Below are 21,670 nucleotides of genomic sequence, written 5' to 3'. Positions count from 1 at the left end.
CAAGACCCATGCCTTTCCTAAACCCATGGCAAACATGCCAAGAGCTTCATGACTTTAAGCTAAGTAAAACAAAGAATATCAGAACTAGGTGAATGACTGTCAAATTGAAATGGAGTGGCCGCAGAGGATATACTGTTTGGATATTATTGGTGACCCTTTTGTGAGAAGGGATCAGTCTGAGGCTCTTACTTTGTCAAGTGATTCTTCTTAGTAGGAAGGAAAGGGTAAATTCATTTCAGAGTTGCGAACTGAGATAACTTTCCCTACCCTTTGACAGAGGAAAAAAACAAGAGAGTAAAAAAATGAGCAAAAATGCATCTTTTGTTGATACTGTGACAGTGCATAGTGGCTGGTTAATGATGGCAAGTGCTACGAGCTGAAGACTGATCATAATAACGTTTATCTAGAACTCAGGTTTTTCCGTGCCTGGGGTATCATTGGATCTGCTCAAGTCCTTGTCCTCTCCTGCTTTTCCTCAGGCTGGGCAGCACTGGGCAGCGCTGGTAGGTGACTTACTGGTGTCACTGGTGTCAGGATCAAGTGGAAAGTTAGGATAGAAGAGTAAAGAGCAAGTGTTCGAGCCTCACCTTCTCTTTCCTATGAGAAACAAGTTCAGGATCTGAAACTCAAGTTCAGACATGAGGTTGAATCAGTTTGGAGCATGCCAGAGTCATTTGGAATAACATCATGCATTTTCTTCCAGGAGTGTCACCCTCAATATTTACTGTTATTGAGGACAGTAAAGTTAATTGCCTGCCCTGTTTAAAATACGCTCTTTCTAATTTCTCATGCCAGCCTTTGTGTTATGCCTATGCCCAAAATGATCAGCATGAATGGGGGGACATGTTTATGGGAGGCTTGAATGGGCACTTCTGAGCTAGCCAAGGATGGACATGCATTTCCAAGTGATCCTGAGACCAGCTATATCTTGATTAAAGGGCTCTCTATCCTAAGTCTCTTTGTGTAAATATTTGTAAAGCATGATCAAGTGATCTCTAGAATTTCTCTTTGGTGCGCTGAGTTTGTTTCATTTCTTCTCTGTAGATCATGTTTTCATGTTTTCTAAACTTCACAGCATTCCCGTGGCTGAGCCCTCAGCACTCTGTGTGTCCTTTTTATTTTAGGCATAGCTGCTGGACATGAATGTGCAGTCCTATTAATGGTCTCAGGAACATCATATTCAAGTCAACATTACCTCCTGGCTCCCACTTTGTTTTGCCGTAGTTGTTATCTAGTCTGATAGACAACAGATGGAGGAATGCTTGGAAGTGGGATCATCAGTATTATTCCAGCTGTTGCTGCTCAAATACAGGAGCAGTATCAAAGTGGTTCTTTTTCACTGTGTAAGGGAGAAACTCCTCATGCCCTAGCTGCCTGGTCTTCTGTGGAGAGCACTCACCAGAGCTCAGCTGTTTTGGGGAGCTTTGGCCAGGAAATTTCCCATTCAGACCTCTGGACAAAGGCATCTGGAGGATGCATACATAGACTCAGCTTGAGTCTGAAACACTTCTGATGAATAAGCTCACTGAGGCTGACAATCTGGAAACTTTCCCAGATTTTTGCCCAGTTAGGGTTTGTTTATACATGGGAAGCAGAAAGAAATGGCAGGGGAGAAAGAGGGAAAGGAACATGGTAAAAGAAAAAAGGGGGGCAGAGTAAAAGGGAGGTGATCCCAGCTTTAGGCTGCATATCAGAAAGGAAATTAATTTACCCTCCACTTCCCATTCAGAACCCCCAAATAATGGTTGCTTCTTAGTGGCACCTACTCAGCCATCGGCATGAACGGCCTGAGCTTTTTGATGCAAGCGATCGCTTCAGACAAAGCCAACTTGGCACGGTCTCGTTGAAAACTGGACGTTGTTTCTGTTTGACGGCTGTTGGTGGCCTGTTGGTGGACTCACTCCAGTTCCCAGTAGACAGATGGCTGAAAAAACTCTGCTGCAGATGGTGCATCTCTGGCCTTATTAGCAATCTTGACAGAGAGGTCAGTGACACAGTGGGCCGTAGAAGCGGAGTGACCTTGTTGTATCTCGGCAGTGGCTGTCCTGAGTCACAGCTGGAGACAAGATCTGTGTGTGGGCCATGTGCTGCTCCACCACCCATGTGGAAAAAGAGGGGGAGTTGAAAGGCAAAAGATCCCTCCTCTTGAAAACTGACATGAAAATCAAAAACTGGGCAGAAAAGGAACTATTGAAGGGTCAGAACAGGTGAAATGGCTTAGTACCGTGTTTCTCTAAGCTTTGGTCTGTACCACTCCTTCCAAGCAGCTCCTTGACACAGTGGTGTTCCATGAGTGCCCCAGTGTCTTTTCCATCCCTGAACTCATTGTGGTTCAGCAGCCTCTGGAGTCAGTGACCTTTCCATAGCATGGAGATCGATGGTTGCTATCGAATGGCTCTTCCACCAGCCCATCAGCATGTGGGGCACGGCAGAGCTTTTTCCCTGGCGGCGGCTGGGTGAATGCTGCATTGCTGGAAGATATCAGTGCGAACTTTCCTCACTCCCTGCTCATCGAAGCCTGAGGATTGATTTAGTGGTTGTCAATGAGCTCTCAAGGGGCTTTTAACGCTTGCTTTAAACCCAGGAGCTCTGCCATTGCCAGAGATGCTGAGGCACTCGATGGCGCTGGTGGGAGGTAGCAGGAATGAATAAGTGACTGCATGGAGAAGGATGTGTGTATGCACAGTGAGAAAACAAGAGTGACTCAGTGTTTGCGGAGAGGAGGAGAGTGTAATGGGGACAGACAGACAGACTGTGGGGTTTTCCCACCTTTTCCATCTGTCTCAGTTTGCACAGGGTTTCCCCACATCCCGCAGGACCCAGGCCGGAGCAGAAGTTCCCTAAATTTGCAGTGAGTTTCGCCCTGCTTTGAGGACCAAGTACAGCATATTTTGATAAGCAGGCAGAGTTCATATATCAGCCAAGGGAGAGGGAGACAGTACCCTGGAGCAGCTCTTCTTTTGCTGTACATCTCTCCTCTGGCAAAACCCATCAAGTTCTGTTTTTCCCCTCTCTGCTATGAGTTCCTGCCTTCTTTGACCAGAGGGTCTGGATAGTAATGGTGATTTCTTTCTGTGGAGCGTCCTGCGCTGGAGAAAAGGAAATGGAAGGAAGAAAGCGAGCATGGCAGGAGGCCATCTTAGCATAATGGAGAACTTCTGATTGAGCTTAAACATAACAGGGGAATGTTTAGTATCCAGGTTAGGCTACCAAGGAGAACTATGGAAGCATCACCCAGGAATGTCTGATTGAATTAGGAAGGTCAGACTTCAGCTGCATTTGAAACTAGTAAAGGGTGTGAAAGGCATTAAGAAGGGTTTCTGTAGGTACATCAGCACCAAAGGATTACCCAGGAAAGTGCTGGCTCAGTGTTGAATGGGGCAAGTAGCCTAACAGAGAAGGAAGTAGAAAAGATGAAGGTAGTCAGTGCCTTGATTGCCTTGTTCTGCTGGCAAGGTTTACTCCCAAGTTCTTGTTCCTACTGGCAGAATCTGGGGAAGAAAATACTACCCACTGCCAGGGAAGAGAGAGTTGAGGACCATTTGAGTAAGCTGGGCATTTGCAAGACGGTGAGACTGAATGGAATGCTTCGAAGATGTTGAGAGAGCTGGCTGATGTTACTGCAGAGCCACTCTCTATCATCTGGAGAGGTTCCTGGTGGCTGGAAGAAGGCAAATGTTACATCCATCTTTAAAAAGGGCGAGGAGGAGGATCCAGAGAACAACTGTCTGGTCAGCCTACCCACAGCTGCTGGGAACATTAAGGAGCAAGTAGTTACAAAGATTATTTCCAGGCAAAATGATGGACAAGAAGGCGATCGGGAATAGACAGCACATATTTTTGAGGGGAGATTGCACCTGACTGACCTGTTTCTCTTTTGTGATGAGTTGACTGGCTGCATGGACAGTGGAGAGAAATAAGTGTTGAGAATTTTAACATTACCAGGGCCTTTAACATAGTCTCCCATAGCATCTCTGTATCCAGACCAGGGAACTGTGCACTGGATTGGTGGCTTCTAAGGTGGCTTAATAGCTGGATGGAGTTTATGCAGGCTTAACAGGTAATGGTCAAAGGTTTGAAGCCTAATCAGGAGCTGGTTACTAACTGCATCTGACAAGGATTGATACCATGGCCAATATTGTTTAATGTCTTCTTTAACAATCTGGGCAATGGGGCAAAATTCACCTTCAGCAGGATGATGCCAAATTGTATGCTGGAGAGCAGCACTGCTGTTCAGAAGGAGCTCAGCACACTGGAAATACAGGCTGGAGACAACAGCCCATACAACAAAGTATGGTACAACAAAGACAAAGACACAGTCCTGCACCTGGGACAGAATAACCACATGGAGCAGGATGGGCTGGGGACTGACTGGCTTGGTGATGCCTCCACAGGGAAAGCTCTGCAGGTCCTAGTGGGCAACAATATGGAAGTGCACCCATGCAGTAATGAATGCCAACATTATATTTGGCTATATAGGCAAGGACATAGGCTGTAGTCAAGGGAACTGATTATTCCCCTCTTCTTGAGACTCTTGAGGCCACATCTGGAAAAAGTATGCCCAGTATTGGACTCCCCTGATACAAGAGATGTCAGCACATCGGAGCATGTCCAGTGGATGCTTAGGGACCCAGAGATCAAGATGTAAAAGGAGGCAAAGGCTTGCTTAGCTTGGAGAGGAGGAGGATATTAAGAAGGAACCATGGAGAAGTCAAACAACTTGCAGAGGTATACAGGGAAGAGTCTAGAAGCATCAGCTGCAGTGGGAAAAAATGTCTGGCTGAATATAATGAAAAAGAAACCTTCATTGTGAGAGCAATTAAGCATTGTAACGAGTCATCCAAGAGAAGTGGTAGCATTTCTGTTCTTGCTGATTTTCAAAATTTGATTGGAAAAGACCCTGTGAAACCTGATGATCTGACTTGGAAATTAGCCCTTTTTTTAGCAGAGGATTGGACTGGGAACTCGAGAGTATTTCCCCCCAACATAAATTATTCTGATTGAGTGGTTCTACACATTGCCAACCCACGTCTCATTCTTTGGAGGTTCAGGGATCTAGGGAACAGGATAGACGTTCAGTGCATGAAGGGAAACATGGAGAAAGTAGAAGATTGTTTAAGGGGGGAAAAAAGTCTAAAGATAGATGGATTATCTTCCCTTATATTCACATATTCAATTCGTTTCTTACCTTTTTTTGACCAGAGGAGACTTTCGAACTTCACGCTAATGCCAGTTGGATCATAGTGTTGCTACACAGATTTATTACATCTTGTTACCACCAGGACAGAATACAAATCTCCCTTTCTATCCCCTAGAAGCTGATGACTGAAGACTTGATGTTTTACTTCACACAGTTGAAGTGTAGATAGATTGATGGCTCGGTACCCTTCAGCCACAAGTGGAATAGGATCCAGGTGATGCACAGCATTGCATCGAGCCCAATGAAATGGGGAAATTTGGGATCAGATTGGCCATGAAAGGAACCAGAGCCTCATTTTGCAGGCAGTCAACACAGTTTCTAGCTGAGCTGGAAGTCTAAACTTTGTAGTCTGTTCTGGGGTTGGGTGAGTTTCAGGGAGAACTATCTATAAACCAGATTTCCAACAAACTTAGTTCAGGTTACTTTGCATTGGTGACTTTTTTGTATCCAGGAAAGATATCCTCAACGTTCATGTTTGTCCGAAGGTAAAACCGAAGGGAAGTTAAAATCAAAGTTTTTCAGCCTTCAGTAGGTCTGAAGCACAGATTTACCCTTGGCAGAACACACACATGCAGTAACTCGTCCTGCCTACCTAGTCAGAAACTAAAAACTCTGCAGCCAAAGCACGAACGAGTCGCTCTTGCTAAAATTAGTTAATGAAATTAAATTCCCAATATAAATAGTTGATGTGCTGGAATATAGGAAGTAATCCTGCATTAGCCTCCAGGGATGAGCTGGTTGATTAACAGATCTGTTTCTAATTTCTATAAGCATCAGCATCTACTCTTCACTCATCTTGTATTCAGGCAGAGCACTTGCTGAAGCACTGAGATTATTCACATGTATGAGTGTTGGTATGGTCAGGTCCGGAGTCAATCCTTGAGGACCTGCACTTTTGCAATTTCCTTTTAATTTTATTAGGTACATAAAAGTGCCTTCAAAGAAATTTTCCTCCGTAGCCAGTGATTTGAATGAATCGTCGTGCACATACCTCAGCAGCAAGTTGGTGCTGTGCTGCACACCGCTAATCAGAAATGACAAATAGCTCACTCCTGCAAGGTGCTGAAGGCAACAACATCCAAATTTGGATCCCTGATGTCCCAAACTCACAGCTCCAGTTACGGATTTGGCCTAGTTTTGAGAAGTGTTAAACCTCTCCATCTGGGGGAGGAAGGGAAAATAGCTACAAATACTTCAGGATGGGTTGTTAGGTTAAACAAAGGGGAATGCTGAATCACAAACACTTTGTTGTGAAGGTGCATGCATTCGTAATCTGCTTTCATTGCCAGCATGCCTGTGGCTCTTCTTATTTGGGAAACTTTCCATGTGTGCGTGTATGTTTTCTTTCAAGCTCCTTTTCAAGTCCCCTTTCAAGTAAGCAGAGCTGAAGAAGACTTGCAGCACTCTACTGTTTTAGGAGCGGCTCAGACTAGGGACCAGGCTGGCTCCTAGTTTGTTAAACTCCAGCATTGATGGGGGAGGATGGAGATATCTGTGGGCTGAGCACTACACCCAAGCTCTCCCCCTCCCTTTTCCGCTCGTTCTTGTCTGTTTAACATATAAGATCTGCAGGAAATGGGCAATCTCTTACCATGGCCTTCTGTAGAGCCTCACCCAGTGCAACCTGCCCCTGGTTGATGCTTTTCAGAGGTAATTTAATGAAGATGTAACAGGGTGGGTCTCCTTCCCCCTCTTCTCTTACTGCAGGTATATTCGCTCAGAGCGCTCCGTCATTCTTATCAACTTCTGCCTATCCATCATCTCCTCCAACGCTCTCATCCTGATCGGACAGACCCAGACCCGGAATAAGGTAGGAAATCAGTTGGGCTTTGTTTATTTGTTTGCTTTTTCCCCTGATTTAGCTCTGAAATGATCCATTCAGGCAGCACTTCCTCATTTTTCCTCCATCTGTTAATTAGCGACATGTCAAAGACATGACTAAATGGCAGATTTCAATTTTCTCTCTCGCTCTCTCTTTGATAATTTGTCAGCGTCCTCGGGGCTTTGATTAAAACCAATGTGATACTTTTTAATATCTGCCTGGAGTAGCTGGCACATGGCACAGCGAAGAAACATGCTTATTTGCAAGGCTTTAACCATTTTATTTTCCAAAAATTACAAAGAAAGACAGATTGAGAAAAGGCTTTAAAAAAAAAAACCAACCATCGTCTCAGATTTACATTTATTTCTCCAGCAACTTTTATACTCTGAGCTTAAAGCACTTGGCAGATGTTAACAAACACAGCAGCAAAAAAACACCTTTTTTGGGGGTAGGAAGCATTGCCAGACGTGCCGTGCATGTTGCAGAGCCGGGGGCCATGAGGGACTCGCTGCAGATCGCACTGTGACTCGCGCAGTAAAGGCAAGACAGAACGTGGATTTTCAAGCCATGTGCCCTGGTTGCACGTACATGCCTTCCCACGTTGCAGACCCAGCTGGAGAGGTGCTTGTTGCCTGTATGACTTCTCTCCAGCTAAAGTGCCTTCAGTTTCCTCGGTGTCTGACATAACAAATTGTTTCTCATCATTAGTATTTCCCTGTGTTCCCGTCTCCCCAAGTGCTTCAACCATCCTCACTCCGCTAAGCAGAAAAGTGAGGCAAGAAGCGTCCTCCACTACTCCTGCTGCCAAAGTCATGATCAGAAGTCAAAATTTAGTTTTTAATTAACAGTGACCAGTGACTGGCCAATTTTGTTGAGTGTCTACTTTGACAGCCAGAGCATGCTGTCACTTTTGGAAGCATTTCCGCAGAGAAGCCCCAGGGTTTAATGAGTCACAGACACTCATTTCTATGGAGGGCCCTTTGGGTTAGGGCTAGGTTATGTTTTAGGGAAAGCTTTGCAGCTGCTTGAGTCAGATGATGTGTAGAGAAGTGTGGAGAGATGCAGCCAGCCAGCTCTGCCTCTATTAAACCAGCACCCTTCAGAAATTAACTTTGCAAAGCAGAGCTTTCTTGCATGGCCAGCATGGTTTTCTCAGGTCAGGAGGTGGAAAAAGGGTGAGCTAAGCTCTCACTTTCCCTGGGTGTGTTGTCTGCAACACAAAGTGTGTGCTAGGAGCTACTTTCCATAGAACTGAGGGATGCTCAACATGGCAAACCATGGCTGGACCTCCTCTTTGGTTAGTCTTCTTCACGCCAGGACAGGAGGTGGATGTCTTCGCTGTCTCCCACCCCCTTCAGAGGACAGTTGTGAGCTCAGGTTCTCCCTCGTGCTTTTTCTCACATTACTCTGTGTTTTTACTGTCAGAGCTGTTAGTGGGGATTCAAAGCTCCCGGCTGCGATTGCATGAGGCACATTAGCTCTTTGCACATACATATGCATGAAACACCATAAATAGAAAGGTTATTCTTGGATTTCCACTCAGCCATCTAGTAAACAGTCTCTGGCAGGGAAGAAAGAAAGAAAACTATACAGAGAAGAGACGAAGGAGTGTAAATTAGGATTTTATTCACATTCAATTATTGATAATAGAGCGTCTTAAAATGTTGGTGATTGATTTATAATTGCAGTTACTCTGGGAGAATTTCTACAGTATTATTTTCCCTGGAAATGGCGAATTCTCCCTTGATTTCCATTCACGTAACCTCAAAGGCAAGATTCCATGCCTGGATTTGCTAAGCTTTTTGAAGATGAAAGGCCTGGGAAAAGGCTAAAAAATTACAGTCAGCAATACCGTGATACAAAAGAAATGAATGCTGCATGAACTGGCCGTATCTCAAAGGCATGGCTGCGTGCTGCAAGGAAACAGATTTCTCCTCTTAAAGGAAAACAAGGGCTAATGGCCTTGACAGACTGACAAGCTCTGCTAGATCTTTCTGCAGCAGCTTGGGTCACCATATCCCTGTGCTTAGGCCTTCATGGAGATTTTTTTTTTTTTTTCCTTACGAAGAAGGAAATATCTGCAGCAGAGGTAGCAGAAGCAAATATGTGCCTGCCCATTAGCTGGCTAAGTTCACAGCCTGGTTTCCATTGAGGCAATGGGTTTATACTGGCCCAGATGAGATGGGCATATTTCTGTTGGGCTGCCCTCCTTTCTTCTCCTTTCTGTCAAAACTACCTGATTGAGAAAAAATACCTGGAAAATGTATCTCTCTGGTGTAAAAACTGGAAAACAAAGTTTTTCTCTCCCCTTTACAGAATGCTGGCAAACTGGACAGAACCGTGGTGGTGTAAACCAAAATCAAAATGGTGAAATGAAGAGTGTCATATCTGATGTTAGCAAAAAAAAAAAAAAAAAAAAAAAAATCTAAAATAACAGTCTTTTAAAATGTATTCCAGAAAGCATCCTGCATTTGTAACTGTTTTATGAATAGCAACCACCTTTTTAGGATTCTTTTAAAATGTGAAAAATTACTTGAAATTATCATATTGAGCTGTGTTATTTGCACTGAACTGTCATCCAGAATCCATTTATAGGCAGAATAACAAGGGTTTTAGTGTTAAATACAAATATGGAGCAAAAAGACAGTTCCTGTCTCAGAGAACACAGTCTTACTTTTATTCACAACCTCTGATACTGTCAGTATGTACCAGTGTATGAATCGAGAGCAATCCCATAAAATCATGATAAAGGACACTCCGTGCATGAGAGCTCTGTGTTAAAAGATGCTGGTGGATGAAAAAAGAGGAAGGTTCATTGACCGTAAACCCAAAGTCCGTGTTTCCTAATATAACACAAAGCAGAGAAAATCTTCATTATAAGCCTTCCCCTCCCCCTGCCCTGAATGCCTTAAGCCATTTTTTTAATTCAGAGTCACTTTTAAAGTCTGTTTGCTCTCCCTTCTCCTTGGGAGCCACTGGAGTTTCTTTCCATCATTTTCTTCTTGAGTCCATTGATTCACAGTTTCCAGCTCGCAGATGGTGGAAATTAAGCACAGCTCTGGCAGAGTTAAACAGAGCGGCACCAATTTTCACCAGTGAAAGATTTGGCCTTGCTCAGTTAAAAACAAAGACGAGCTTGTCAGCTTTCCAGTCCATCTCCCTGGCACTACAGGATTGTTCTTCATAATGCATTTGCTAGTACTTTCCCCAGTTTAATTTTAAATGGCTTAAGCTCCCTGCGTTTCCCTTGAGAGATTTCCTCACCGAGCAGTAGAGCTCACCATTATGAAATTCCTTCTAATGTAGTTTCTTTTTTTTTTTTTTTTCTTTTTTTTTTTTTTTTCTTTTTTTTTTTCTTCCCCCTGTCTGCTAGTAGTTATATACTCTTGGACAACTACACACCACTCATGTTTGCAGTCCTTACCAGCCCCTGGCAGCCGTGGTTTCACCCGGCTCTCACGGCTTGACTCTTCCACTCAGCGATCCTTCCCTGGCAGGGATGCCGTCTAAATTGCCTTCCTCTGATTTCATTGCTCTGGCTCGGCTGCCAACAGCATGGTACTTTGCAAACCTTTTGAGCTGAGATTAGTGCACGGCTTACTGACTGCTCTGTCCTCTCCGAAAGGATCGTGCCAATGGTTTTGGTCATTTGGAATATAAATGTGTCTTGCTGAAGCCAAGAAAGCACCAGGATGGGACGTGGGCTCAGACTTCAGCAAATGTGATAACCACATGTTTATCTTAGAGCTCACACTTACGAGCAGATGATTTCCATACAGTACTTAAATTTGAAACTTTGGTCCTTTGCTAGGAAAAGCTTGTGGGGGAGACTGCCTCCTCCTAAAATGTGTTTTTCTGTCCTGATCTCCACGACCTTGCCTTCCAGAGCCTCGTTTGGAAGCACCTCCCTGCGCCTTCTGCTCTCCTACACGCTGTTCTCTCCGCCTGCTGCTCCTCTCACGTGTCCTCCTTTCCTCCTCTCTCCAGGTGATATGCACGCTGGTGGCGGCTTTCTTGCACTTCTTCTTCCTCTCCTCTTTCTGCTGGGTGCTGACTGAGGCTTGGCAGTCCTACATGGCCGTGACGGGCCGGTTACGGAACCGCATCATCCGCAAGCGCTTCTTGTGTCTCGGATGGGGTGAGGATCCTGGGTCTGTGGAGCAGCTTTCCTGGGGTGGGGGCAGTGGCAGTGCAGATGAAGAGGGTGAAGGGTCTGGGCTAAAAGAGGGACTGATGCTTTGCAGAAGTCTTGGCAGAGGGTGCTCGCAACCCTTTCGAGTGTGTCAAGAAGGGCTGAGTAGGTTAAAAATATTCTGAGCCAGGGCCATCAGTCCTGCCTGCTGCCCAGTGCACTCAAGGGTCACACAAAACAGATTTGAGTCGAGAGAGTATGACTTTTCAAAGGGTGCGCTGGGGGTGGTTTCTCTTGGGTTTGGGTCTCTTTCTTGCTTTCTCTCTCGCTGTCTCCTTCCATGTGCAACCCGGAGTGAAGCAAGCTCTGAAATCCCGTCTCCATGGCAGCAGGGCCTCTCGTAGACAAATAAACTATGAGGCTGGTGCAGATGCTTGTAACTAATTTTTCTCCATCTCCCTCTTCTGTATGTTTAATTTATTAGCCTTAAATGATGCATTCTGTAGTAGAAAACAAACACAAACCCATAACCTGGGCTTTCAAAGCAATAACAAGCGTGCGTTTGAAAGGAGCAACCGAACAAAAAGTTGCTCAAAAGTGAGCAGGCAAAGAAAAGAGAAAAGTAGAGAGAAAGCGTTCTGTGTCTGAGCTGTATTAATGTCTCGTTTTACTACTGAAGTCTAGCATTTCACCCCAGGCAGGATATTTCTGATGCTTGCGAAGCACCCTGATGTGATTTATTCTGGCACATCAAGGGCTGTCCTCGTTCCAGCACCTGCATCCCTTTAAATTTTCACTCCTAGCTTTTGCTTACAATATAAAATACATTGTGTTATTGAAATATAGTGTTTGTGTGTAGCAGGAGCACAGCCACATACGTGCAAAGCACAGGCTGCATACGCCTCTGTGTGTTCATGCATACGTTTGTACACAAACGCTCTGTGACTCAAGGAACTTCAAGGACATCAGGGATATCAAATGCAGCAGCCTAATAGCTTTTCTAGGTAATAAAAAGGGATTTTTCTGATTTGTAAAAGCTGGGACAGATGGGCGTGTTAGCCAAGGGAATTTTGGATGAGCAATATTTGTAGTCTGAGCAGCTTTAAAAAAAAAAAAAACCACCCTGAATGCATAGAAGCATAACTTGCACTGCTAGTAAAATGTAGTCATCTCTGAGTTAGGATGCACTGGCTGGTAAATGATGCATAGCAACCATTTTGGAACAGGTTAGGACAAGAAATGAAGAACAATCTCGCCGATTAAGGCAACAAGAGAATTTCTGATACTTAGCTAGACTTCAGCTGCAGAGCTGGGATTAATGGAATTTATAAGAGGAAAGAGGCCGCAACTCTGTTTCAAAGAGCATAATCTGAAATAATTAGCACAATTCACTTTGTCATGGGCTGATTCTCCCCCCTTTTCCCCCTTTGCATATTAGCATTTCTCTAAGCCCTTTTTCTAGACATCTTTGCCAAGTTCTCAGCTGCTATCAGCTGTAGCTCATTGAAGCTACAGTGGTTTTCATCAGCAATGAAGTTTATTCCCTGTTTTTCTGTTCTCTTGGGTACGCAACTTTGCCTTTCCACAAAAGAGTTTTTAGCAATGAGAATATTTCTATTATTATTATTTAGAACAGACAGACAAACTGTTCCCTAGAAACAATTCAGTCATTATATTTAGCCCCAGTAAAGAAGAAATAATTTAGTCAGTCTTTTTACGACCATGTCGTGGTTTCTACAACTGGGTTTTTAATGATGCCATGGCTCAGGCTCCGAAAGGGTCTTCAGTTGTTCATAACAGTTACATCCTTCGGTAGTTATTAGCAACCAACCTTGTCTATTGTGATGTGATGGACACGTGACCTGATTCTCCTCTGACCTGGCAGTACAAAACTCTTCGAAACAGATTTCTAATGCATTTATTTGGAATTGTGAATGTAAAATTCTCTTTCTGCCGAAAGCCCCCAAAACCTCGCCGACGACTACGTAGCATGAGTGACTGCTGAGAAGGTCCATACAAACCACACACAGTATATGGAGCAGACTGGTTGTGAATAACTTTCTTTCAAATAATCAAAAAATAAATGACAATTTTGATTTTGTTGTCTTCAATCTAATCACATCAGACTGTGATTAGACCATTAACAGCTCTCCCAAGGCGGAGGAGTACAGCACCCCTCATTACGATGCCTTTAGCTTAGCTACCATGGCATAGCCACTACCTTCAGTAAATGCTGCTTGTACTGATCCATTTTCAGCCCAAGCTGGGGCTCCTGCCCAGGCTTGGTACAAGCCAGCCCATGTAAGCTGACGAGTTCACAGCCTGAGTCTATATTTCTGCGTAATGATCACGTCTAAGAGAAGCTTAGAACAAGTTGCTGTTTTGGGCAGAATTTTAGCCAACGTTCCTCTTTCACAAGGCCTCTGGCATCAAGCTACACTCCTGAAACGTCCTTCCACATGTAGTTTCTTGGTGTGCTTGCCATGGGATGCCATATTGATGGCATGGTAGTGAATACAGCACCCAGGATATATCCAGATGATGTGTGAAGGAGATTGAGCAAGAGGAGCAATAGTCAAGTAAGGAAAAAAGAAAAGAAGGGAAAAAAAATAAAAAGAGACTTTTAAACCCCATTGCCTGTTGGTTTTGGACTGATCAAACGTGAGCTGTGCTTGGAAATCTTGTCTGGCAAGAGAAACACTTCCCATTATGATAACTCTCAAAGGCTGTATATTCCAGCCAACTTGGCCTTATACCTCCCAGCTGGCTGCAGACCTTCAGTATTAATCAATTTTGCGATGATTTGTGCTGCTGAGTTACCACCTTGCCAGAAAGGTTATTGTTTGGATGCTGTGTCTGCACATCCCTTCGATCTATAGTGTCTTCTGCAACCACCTGCCATGACCTCTACAGCACAAGAATTAGGGTCTTGTCAAGAAGCACTAATCCTAGCTGGCTACTGATCCTGCTAATTCTTAATGGGATTTGCCCATCTTTAGCGTTGAGACAGCTTAATTCGTCGTGTCACAAGGAGGAGGCCTATAAAAAGCCACATGAAGACCTCCATAGCTGAAGAACCAGATGTTACTAGCCGATATCCGGGCACTTGTTTAGGGAAAGGGGAGAGCTGAGCTGGGGCTAGCGAACCAGGAAAGTATCCAATCTCCTCCATAGATCCTTGAGCAGTTTATCATGGCAGGGATAAGAAGGATCAGAAGACTATTAGCAAGATGTAGTGTCTTTTCCTAGTTCTGATTGTGCTTCAGCGTTCAAGGACCCAACAATTCCAGAACTTTTAATGAGTTTCAGGCCAATAACCAGCAGGTTTTCTTTATACTTCTCTCTCTAATTTTATGGGAGCTTCTAGCAGTAAGAGCAAGGCTATAGCTTTACTGGCTTATGCACCTGAAATATCCTGTGCTGGCACCATTACCTCGTGGCACTCTGAGGGTAAATTGTGCTTTGGATGTTGTGGTGTCCCAGCCACGGAGTAACTTGCTCATCCTTTGCAACACTTGTAATGAAGCTTGTCTTCATGAGGACAGCTGGTTTCTCTTACTGTATTCCCCTCTTGGACACAATAAGGCAAGAGAAGCAGCATCCTGGTTTGCAGAGAGACCTGATGTTCTGATGCTCTTTTCCATTGTTGTCCAGAGGCACCAGCTCTATTAGGGAACGTGGCCCAGCACTTAGGGGACCTGTTTGGGATACAGGGAACTCAGCTTCCATTTCCTTTTCTGTCTCATTTGGGGCAAGATTTGAACCTGGGTTGTTCATCATACATTGTGTTAAGAGCAAACATAGCTCTTCATCTCTTCCTTTCTCGCTTCTTTGAGTTGAGTTGTGGTTGAATATTCTGTCTTCAGGAGATGCCTTTATATATTCCTGGCCAGCCTGTGTACCTAAGAATGAAATAAATATATTTTATGCATCTGTATGTACTGTCAGTCCCCACACAACTGCTGAGACCACAGCAGGATATGAGCTGATTACAGCTGATGACATTTACTTCATTAGCAGAGGTAACAAGAGTTCATGCTTTTGGCTCTGAAGGTCCTGGATTTAGTCTCTGCCAAAGACCCAGGCTGGGACAGATGGTGCTAGAGTAACACCGGGAAAAACAGGGTATATTATGCAGTTGAGTGGGAGAAGAGCCTCACATATGCTTAAATGACCAATTTTCTCTTGTTTCATTTCTGTAGGGCTCCCTGCCTTGGTGGTTGCCATTTCCGTGGGATTTACTAAAGCCAAGGGGTACGGCACCGTGAACTAGTGAGTAAAGGAGCTCCTCTTCCTTCTTTCTTTCTGTCCCACCCTCCATCATTTTTGTCAAAATCCAGTCACTGACCCTCAGGAACCAGTGCAGGAGCTAAATTCTTGTGTGCTGCCCATGGCAGAGGGAAGGAGAGGAAGGAGCCAGCCTGCCTCAAGCCATCAACTGGCTGAGGTGGATTGTACATTCATTAAAAAACAAGTTCATAGGGATTAGTGAGATTTAAGTGTTGCATATATGACATCACTTTGATCTAAGTACCTCCTACCTAGAGATTTTTTAAAATTTAGTTTTTAGGAGGAAATGTGGAATGTTTAAAGTTCAAGATGTTCAAAAATTAAAAATAGCTTTTATGTTTACCTATTTAATGGTTTGCTTGATTGGTCTCAATGGTTTTCAAAATAGCTTGGCTCAGTTTTAGACACCAGAATGAGCATGAGCTTTTCAAACCAAGGTTTTGAAAGCAATCTGAATTTGCCTGTTTTCTGCATTCCACAGGATTTGCCTTTAGGAAACTTTTATTTGCATGTAATGGGGGAAGGAAGGCAGGGTAGAAATAATGGAATAAAATTATGCAGAGGTAAAAAATACATTAAGGCAAGGCTGGAATCACTCAGAGCTGAGTGTTAGTACAACTTTAAAAAAAAAAAAAGAAAAAGAAAAAGAAAGTGTTATTTTTTCACTGTGTCATGAAAAAGATAGCTTAGAAATTTTATGCATAGTGGCAGCCAAAGGATAATATTTTATGTAGCAATAAATCCAGCCCTTCCCTACTGCAACCCATGATTATCCAGAGCCTTCCTGGCTGGTGGTTTGCATCCCATGTGAAAAGAATATTTAAGACAAAAGCTGGAGGTGTGGCCAACAACAGATGAGGGTTCAATAGGTCCACTGAGAAAATAACATGTGGAATCCCTGGTCCTTCTCAATTCCCACCATATTCTGCACATCCAAGACCAAATGGTTCGAGGTTTGCATTTTGATTGCAGGAGAGTATTAAAACAGCACAGCAGCATTCCCCGTTTGCTTTGCAGTCTAAATTACTGCAGCCCAAATCACTGTGCAACACAGAGGGCTCATGAAGGTGGGTTTGTCAAATGCAAATCCACAGATGGAATTCCTGAAGCCTGTGCTGGCATCAGGATGCATTTGCTGTGTCTTTCCTGACTTGCCTACCTCAGCTCAGGTGACTTGGCTTCAGTGTGTCCTGGTGGAGAGGGATCCAGTGCTTCATGTATGACTCAAGAGAGGACAGCACACAGCCTGGCTTTCAGAAGTGCCACTGAGATCCCAAACGCCCTTTAGCTTTTCTGTGGATCTGCTGTTCCTGACGCTTGACTCCATGCAAGTCTCTGAGAACAATTCGTAATGAACAAGCATCAGGGGAACGGGAGGGAGGTCCTAAATATTTCTGCTTCCTTTCCTGTTTATAGACTGGTGGGAATCGGTGCAAAAAGCTCAGTAGCTCCTTCCCATTGATGCTTGAGGGCCGCTACAGAGTTTTCTGGTCAACATTGACCACATAAAAGAGCCTGGGTGGGAAAGGGAGGAACGTGCAAAAAAGCACACCCTATTTCACTGCCCTGGACCACTGCATGATAATATCTCCCCACCCCAGAGCAAAGCCCTCAGCCAAAAGGGTGTCAACAAGTGACAAAACCTGCTGTCCTCCTGCTTCACTCTCAGATTGGCACACCGACGAGGTGGCCAACAAGCTGCCCTGACTTTCCATCATTCCCAGGGCATGCTTAACCATACCAGCTCTCCTCCTTTTGCTGCTAATCCTCTGACTCCTTTCATCCCTAAAGACTTTGTCACTCCTTGCATCTAAGGGCTGGATGCTGCCTGCCTCCCTGCCCGGCAGGCTGGCCGGCTGCCTGGGGGATGGCAGGGGATCTTATGTTCCCAGCAGGAGCTGCAGCCCAAGTGACACTGTTTCCTAGCTCTGTCCTCAGGGTGCTTGTCACCAAAATAGCAAGGGACGTTTGCACTCTGGCAAGTCCAGTTTGGTCCTCCTTTCGTCTCCCTTTCACACTGCAGCCCAGTACGTGGTAAAGCTGGTGAGTCCCAGCAAAGTTGTGAGAGGAGCAACAGTTCCTCTCAACGACAGAGAGCCCCTCAGACATTCCTAATGCTTCCATCTTGCTTTAATTCCTGCTGTTGGCTTTACCAAAAGCCAGAGCTAAACAGAGCTGACCTGTACTCATGCCCCAGGCAGCATGAATGTCCCCTCCATGCAGCAAGGGGCAGGTGAGTGCACTCTGCTGCACCAGGTGGATGGCATGGTGGGTTCATGAGCCATGATGCTGAGCACAAAATCGTGCTGAGCATCACTGTAGCGAGAGTTACATATGCATACTAGTGCATTTTAAAACATGTAACAAATATTTGTGTGGTCCAAGCTAGGCAGGGTGCCCCGACAGACTGCAGTGCGTTCACACTTATCCCTGTTTTCCTGCTCAAAAGGCATAAAAGCTCTCTGATGTTTATGTGTGGGGAGGCCCTTGGTTTAACCTCTCTTCTAGAGCAAAGTCAGCATTACATAGCACTCATTTCAGACCTGAACTCCAAAACTTGAGGTTATTCAGACCTAGATTTAACAGTCTAATGCTAAAGTCATATAAGCAGAATACAGACTTGAGTCAGAGCTTTTCCCAGGGCATTTATCGGTTTCTGGCCATTGCAGAAATCTGTGGAGTAGTTGCAAAGCTTGGAGCTAGAGCTCAGGAGTTATTTTAGCTTTGTGTCTAGTCAGTATAGGACACACACAGGGCATTTCAAATGGGCAGTGACAGACTTCCAAGGCACGATGTTTCCATCTTGCAGAGGGAAGGAAAGACCTTAGCCACAACACGTCCCCTCCCTGTGAAGCAGGGGACAAGAGCTGCTATGAGAAACCACAAGGGACTTCACGGTGTCTTTCAAAGCTTCTTCCAACCCTGTGATTTCTGGATCCTAAGAGCAGTGCATTAGCACCCTTTGGTTTTCTTATGGAGATGGGCATCAAGACAGAGCAGGGCTGAGATATTTAGTTGAGTGTTTGACGCTCAACATCAGGTTTTTTTCTCATCCCACTCGCAGTGGTAAAAAACCCCTGACATCCATCTATAGGAAGTGGTCATGAGAGCATTTTGGGGACAGCTGTGACGGTTGAAGGCATTGCAGCACTAATCTTGCTGTTACAGGCTTCCAGGGAAACACTGGGGGAAGGGACAGTGTGTGAGATACATAATGTGTCTCTGTGTCACAATGACCGAAACTGTTCATCTACAGGGTGTGCCAAGGTGGCCAACTGCAGTTGAGCAAGTTAAAGGAGGAACCTACAACAGGGTTGTCTACCTGGGCCCTAAGCAAGATTTCATCTAGCTTTATCCTGTCTTTTTTTTTGTACGTGGGATGAAACTATTCTGTAACAATAAAAGCACAACTAAGCAGCAGTATGGAGGCCTGTCCCATCCAGATGTGGTAGCAGTCGAGGGGGTCGGCCGTGTCTCCAAGCCGTAACACAGAGAGATCAGAGACGGTGCTACATGTGGGAATGTAGTAGAAGATATTTAATATTTACCCTTTAGCTGGCCAAACTGGGCCACCGAGTGGTAAGATGAGAAGGGAGAGACAGAGGTCCAAATTATAGATTGAATATGGGCTACAGGATTTGGACTGTGTCTCGTTGTGTTCTGAGTGGTGATTCCTCAGCAGCCTTTCACTCAGAGGCCTTTATTGCTCAGGACACTTATTCCAGAGAGCTATGAACCCTCCATCTACAGTGAGGAGAGGAGGGCACAAGGGGATTTTTCCTTTTTCTTATCTGAACAACGTTTGAAAGGCGATTTTGCAGTTGTTTGGAGAGCTGCTGGGGTAGGGTCCAGGCTGTACTTCCAGTCTCAAAGAAAGTCTTAGGGATAGTGGAGGTCTAAAGGACCTGCCACTGCTCACCTCCTTGTATTAGGCTGAATGCCTGAATACTAACTCTCCTTTTAGCTGATACTCCAGGGACTGACTCTGGACCTCTAAAGCTTGCCAAACTGCCTCCTAAAGCTTGAATGAGTAATTGAGGTTGTGCTGCTGGTAGCTGGGAACTCATATCCTTCCCCACAAGAGAGCCCACGAAATTTTTTCTGAGAGCAATGGCAGGACACAGCGAATTTCCAGGGGCCCTTGTGTGTTGTTGCATCAGGGCTTCTGTCACCTACATGTGTCTCAGCAGCTTCTATATATTAATCTCTAAATTAACACTGGTGAGACAGCCCTGACTTCCAGCTGTAGTCTTAGTTACACAAATATGTTGGCTGTTGCATTGGGGCTACTTAAGTTTGCACACGATCGAGGTGAGACCTGTTGCTGGCAGAGCTGTACAGTGCAGTCAAGAAGGTCTCGGTGGAAGTCAGCTCTTTGCAGGACCAAGACAAAAGCCATCCATCTCACGCCTTCGCTGTGGCAGATTCACAAAAGGATCAGATGTTTTTGCAAAGAGGTCTCTCACATCAAACACAAGAGCTGCTGTCAGTCGGGGAACTGCTGCTTAGAAATAGTCTGGAGCTGCTGAGCATTGTTAAACCATTCAGTTACTCCCTTCCAGTGGTAGTTTTATTTAACAGATCTGTGAAGAGTTCCCTTGGCAAGTACTGGGGAACCTCTTAGCGAAATGCAAATATTTCTGTGCCTTGTAGGCACAAGGCTAAAAGCATCTCCACTCGACTAATACATTGCTGGAGTTTGCTGTCGGTTCCCCTTCTTGGATATCACTTCACCCTTTCCCTCCCCTTGCTGTCAGCCACCACCTCTGACAGCCTTGGAAATGCTTCAATTAAGCACTGTGGCAGGGAGTTCAGGCAGTCAGAAGGGATAAAGACCAGTGCTTGGTGATGTGTGAACTCGCCTTCAGAAAGCCTGGTGCTCAGAGGGGAAGAGGGGCTGCCAGGGACCTGACAGGAACGAGAGCCCTCGTTGCACCCAGTCCTCATCGCTAATTGGAGTGCAGGCCTGTCAGCTCCTTTCTTTGGCTGAGCTGTCGGTTGGAAGAGACCCTAGGAAAAACGGCCTCAAAATTGGGCTAGAGTGTTGGAGGAAACGTTCTGGGCAAGGACTGGGATTTGGGAGCTCCTCTGATTGCCCCTGCCCTCTCCTTGCATTTAGGGACACCTCTAGTTATTGCAGCCCTCCAAAGCTTCATTCTTACTCCCCTCCCTCCCCAGCTGATTATTCAATTTATTATTACAGCTGCTCAGATAGTTTGTGAACAGAGCAACTTGCTATCAGGAAGAAATCAGAATTGATTAAATTAACACATTACAGGTTTAATTTAGAAATAAACAAGATGCAGGCCTCGGAGAAAACCAGAATGTCCTGCTTTCAATTTTCAATTTGAAATACCTTTTTTTTTTTTCTTTTCCCAAATGTTCTGTGTTTTGGGGCAAAAATAAATAACATTTTTTTTGCAAGTCAGAATCGATACAAAAGCATATGAGACCGATCAACAAAATTGAAATGTTTCCAGGAAGGCTTTGTTTCCTGGTAGACACTGAAAGGCAGCATGAGTTTGCTCCTGATGCAGAATGAAACAGTATTGCTGGGAGTACAGGCACGTAACTGAATTATTGCAGGGTTATCTAGGTTAAGAGCTTTGAAAAAGTCCTCACTCCATTGTGGTTGCCTGCTCTTAACCTGTGGTAAAGGCACGGTGGTTTACTGCTGAAACAGGATTATTTCATCGCACATTTTCTCCAGGGTACTGCGATGTCAAAGCATGCAAACTTTCTGTGGGGTTGCTGACACAGTGCAAATTTGCATCCTCTCTTGCCCTGAAGTACCTGGTTTATATGTCCGTGCTCTGAATTGCTGTATTCCCCACAAAATGGAAATTTCAGCTCCAGTGCTGCTGTAACTGTTCATGACGGTCCTAGAGTCACAGACTGGTTGAGGTGGGAAGGGATCTCTGTAGGCCATCTGGTCCAAATGCCCCACTGCTCAAGCAGGATCACCTAGAGTTGGCTGATCAGGATGGTGCCCAGACATCTTCTGAATGTCTCCAAGGATGAACTCCACAACCCCTCTGCTCATCCTTTGCCAGACTCGGTCAGTGTCACAGTGAAAAAGTGTTTCCTTCCTGACTTTACGGTCAATCTGAAAATCCCTGTTGGCTGTCCAGTCCCTGTGATGCTCAGCTCCAACGATGGGAGCAGGGTGAGATTTCCCCTGCCTTTCTTTGCTTCATTTTTTACACCAAGTTTGTCAGTATGGGGG

The 21,670-nt window shown here is 44.9% G+C and overlaps 1 protein-coding gene across 3 annotated transcripts in view; it reads left to right on the top strand.

Annotated features, from left to right (window-relative positions):
• Nucleotides 1-21,670, top strand: part of ADGRB1 (adhesion G protein-coupled receptor B1) — a 199,534-nt gene that overhangs the window by 135,356 nt on the left and 42,508 nt on the right. For all 3 annotated transcript variants that reach the window (XM_086466227.1, XM_086466228.1, XM_086466226.1), the window contains exons 19-22: nucleotides 408-503; nucleotides 6,908-7,010; nucleotides 11,010-11,160; nucleotides 15,357-15,426. In XM_086466227.1, the coding sequence (XP_086322353.1) occupies nucleotides 408-503; nucleotides 6,908-7,010; nucleotides 11,010-11,160; nucleotides 15,357-15,426 (420 nt within the window). The remainder of the gene's footprint in view (nucleotides 1-407; nucleotides 504-6,907; nucleotides 7,011-11,009; nucleotides 11,161-15,356; nucleotides 15,427-21,670) is intronic.

Source organism: Leptosomus discolor, chromosome 5 (genome assembly GCF_034619465.1).
Source record: "Leptosomus discolor isolate bLepDis1 chromosome 5, bLepDis1.hap2, whole genome shotgun sequence".
Taxonomy (NCBI): Eukaryota; Metazoa; Chordata; class Aves; order Leptosomiformes; family Leptosomidae; genus Leptosomus; species Leptosomus discolor.
Note: the sequence above shows the minus strand (reverse complement) of the source record. Positions and strands in the feature narration are given on the sequence as shown.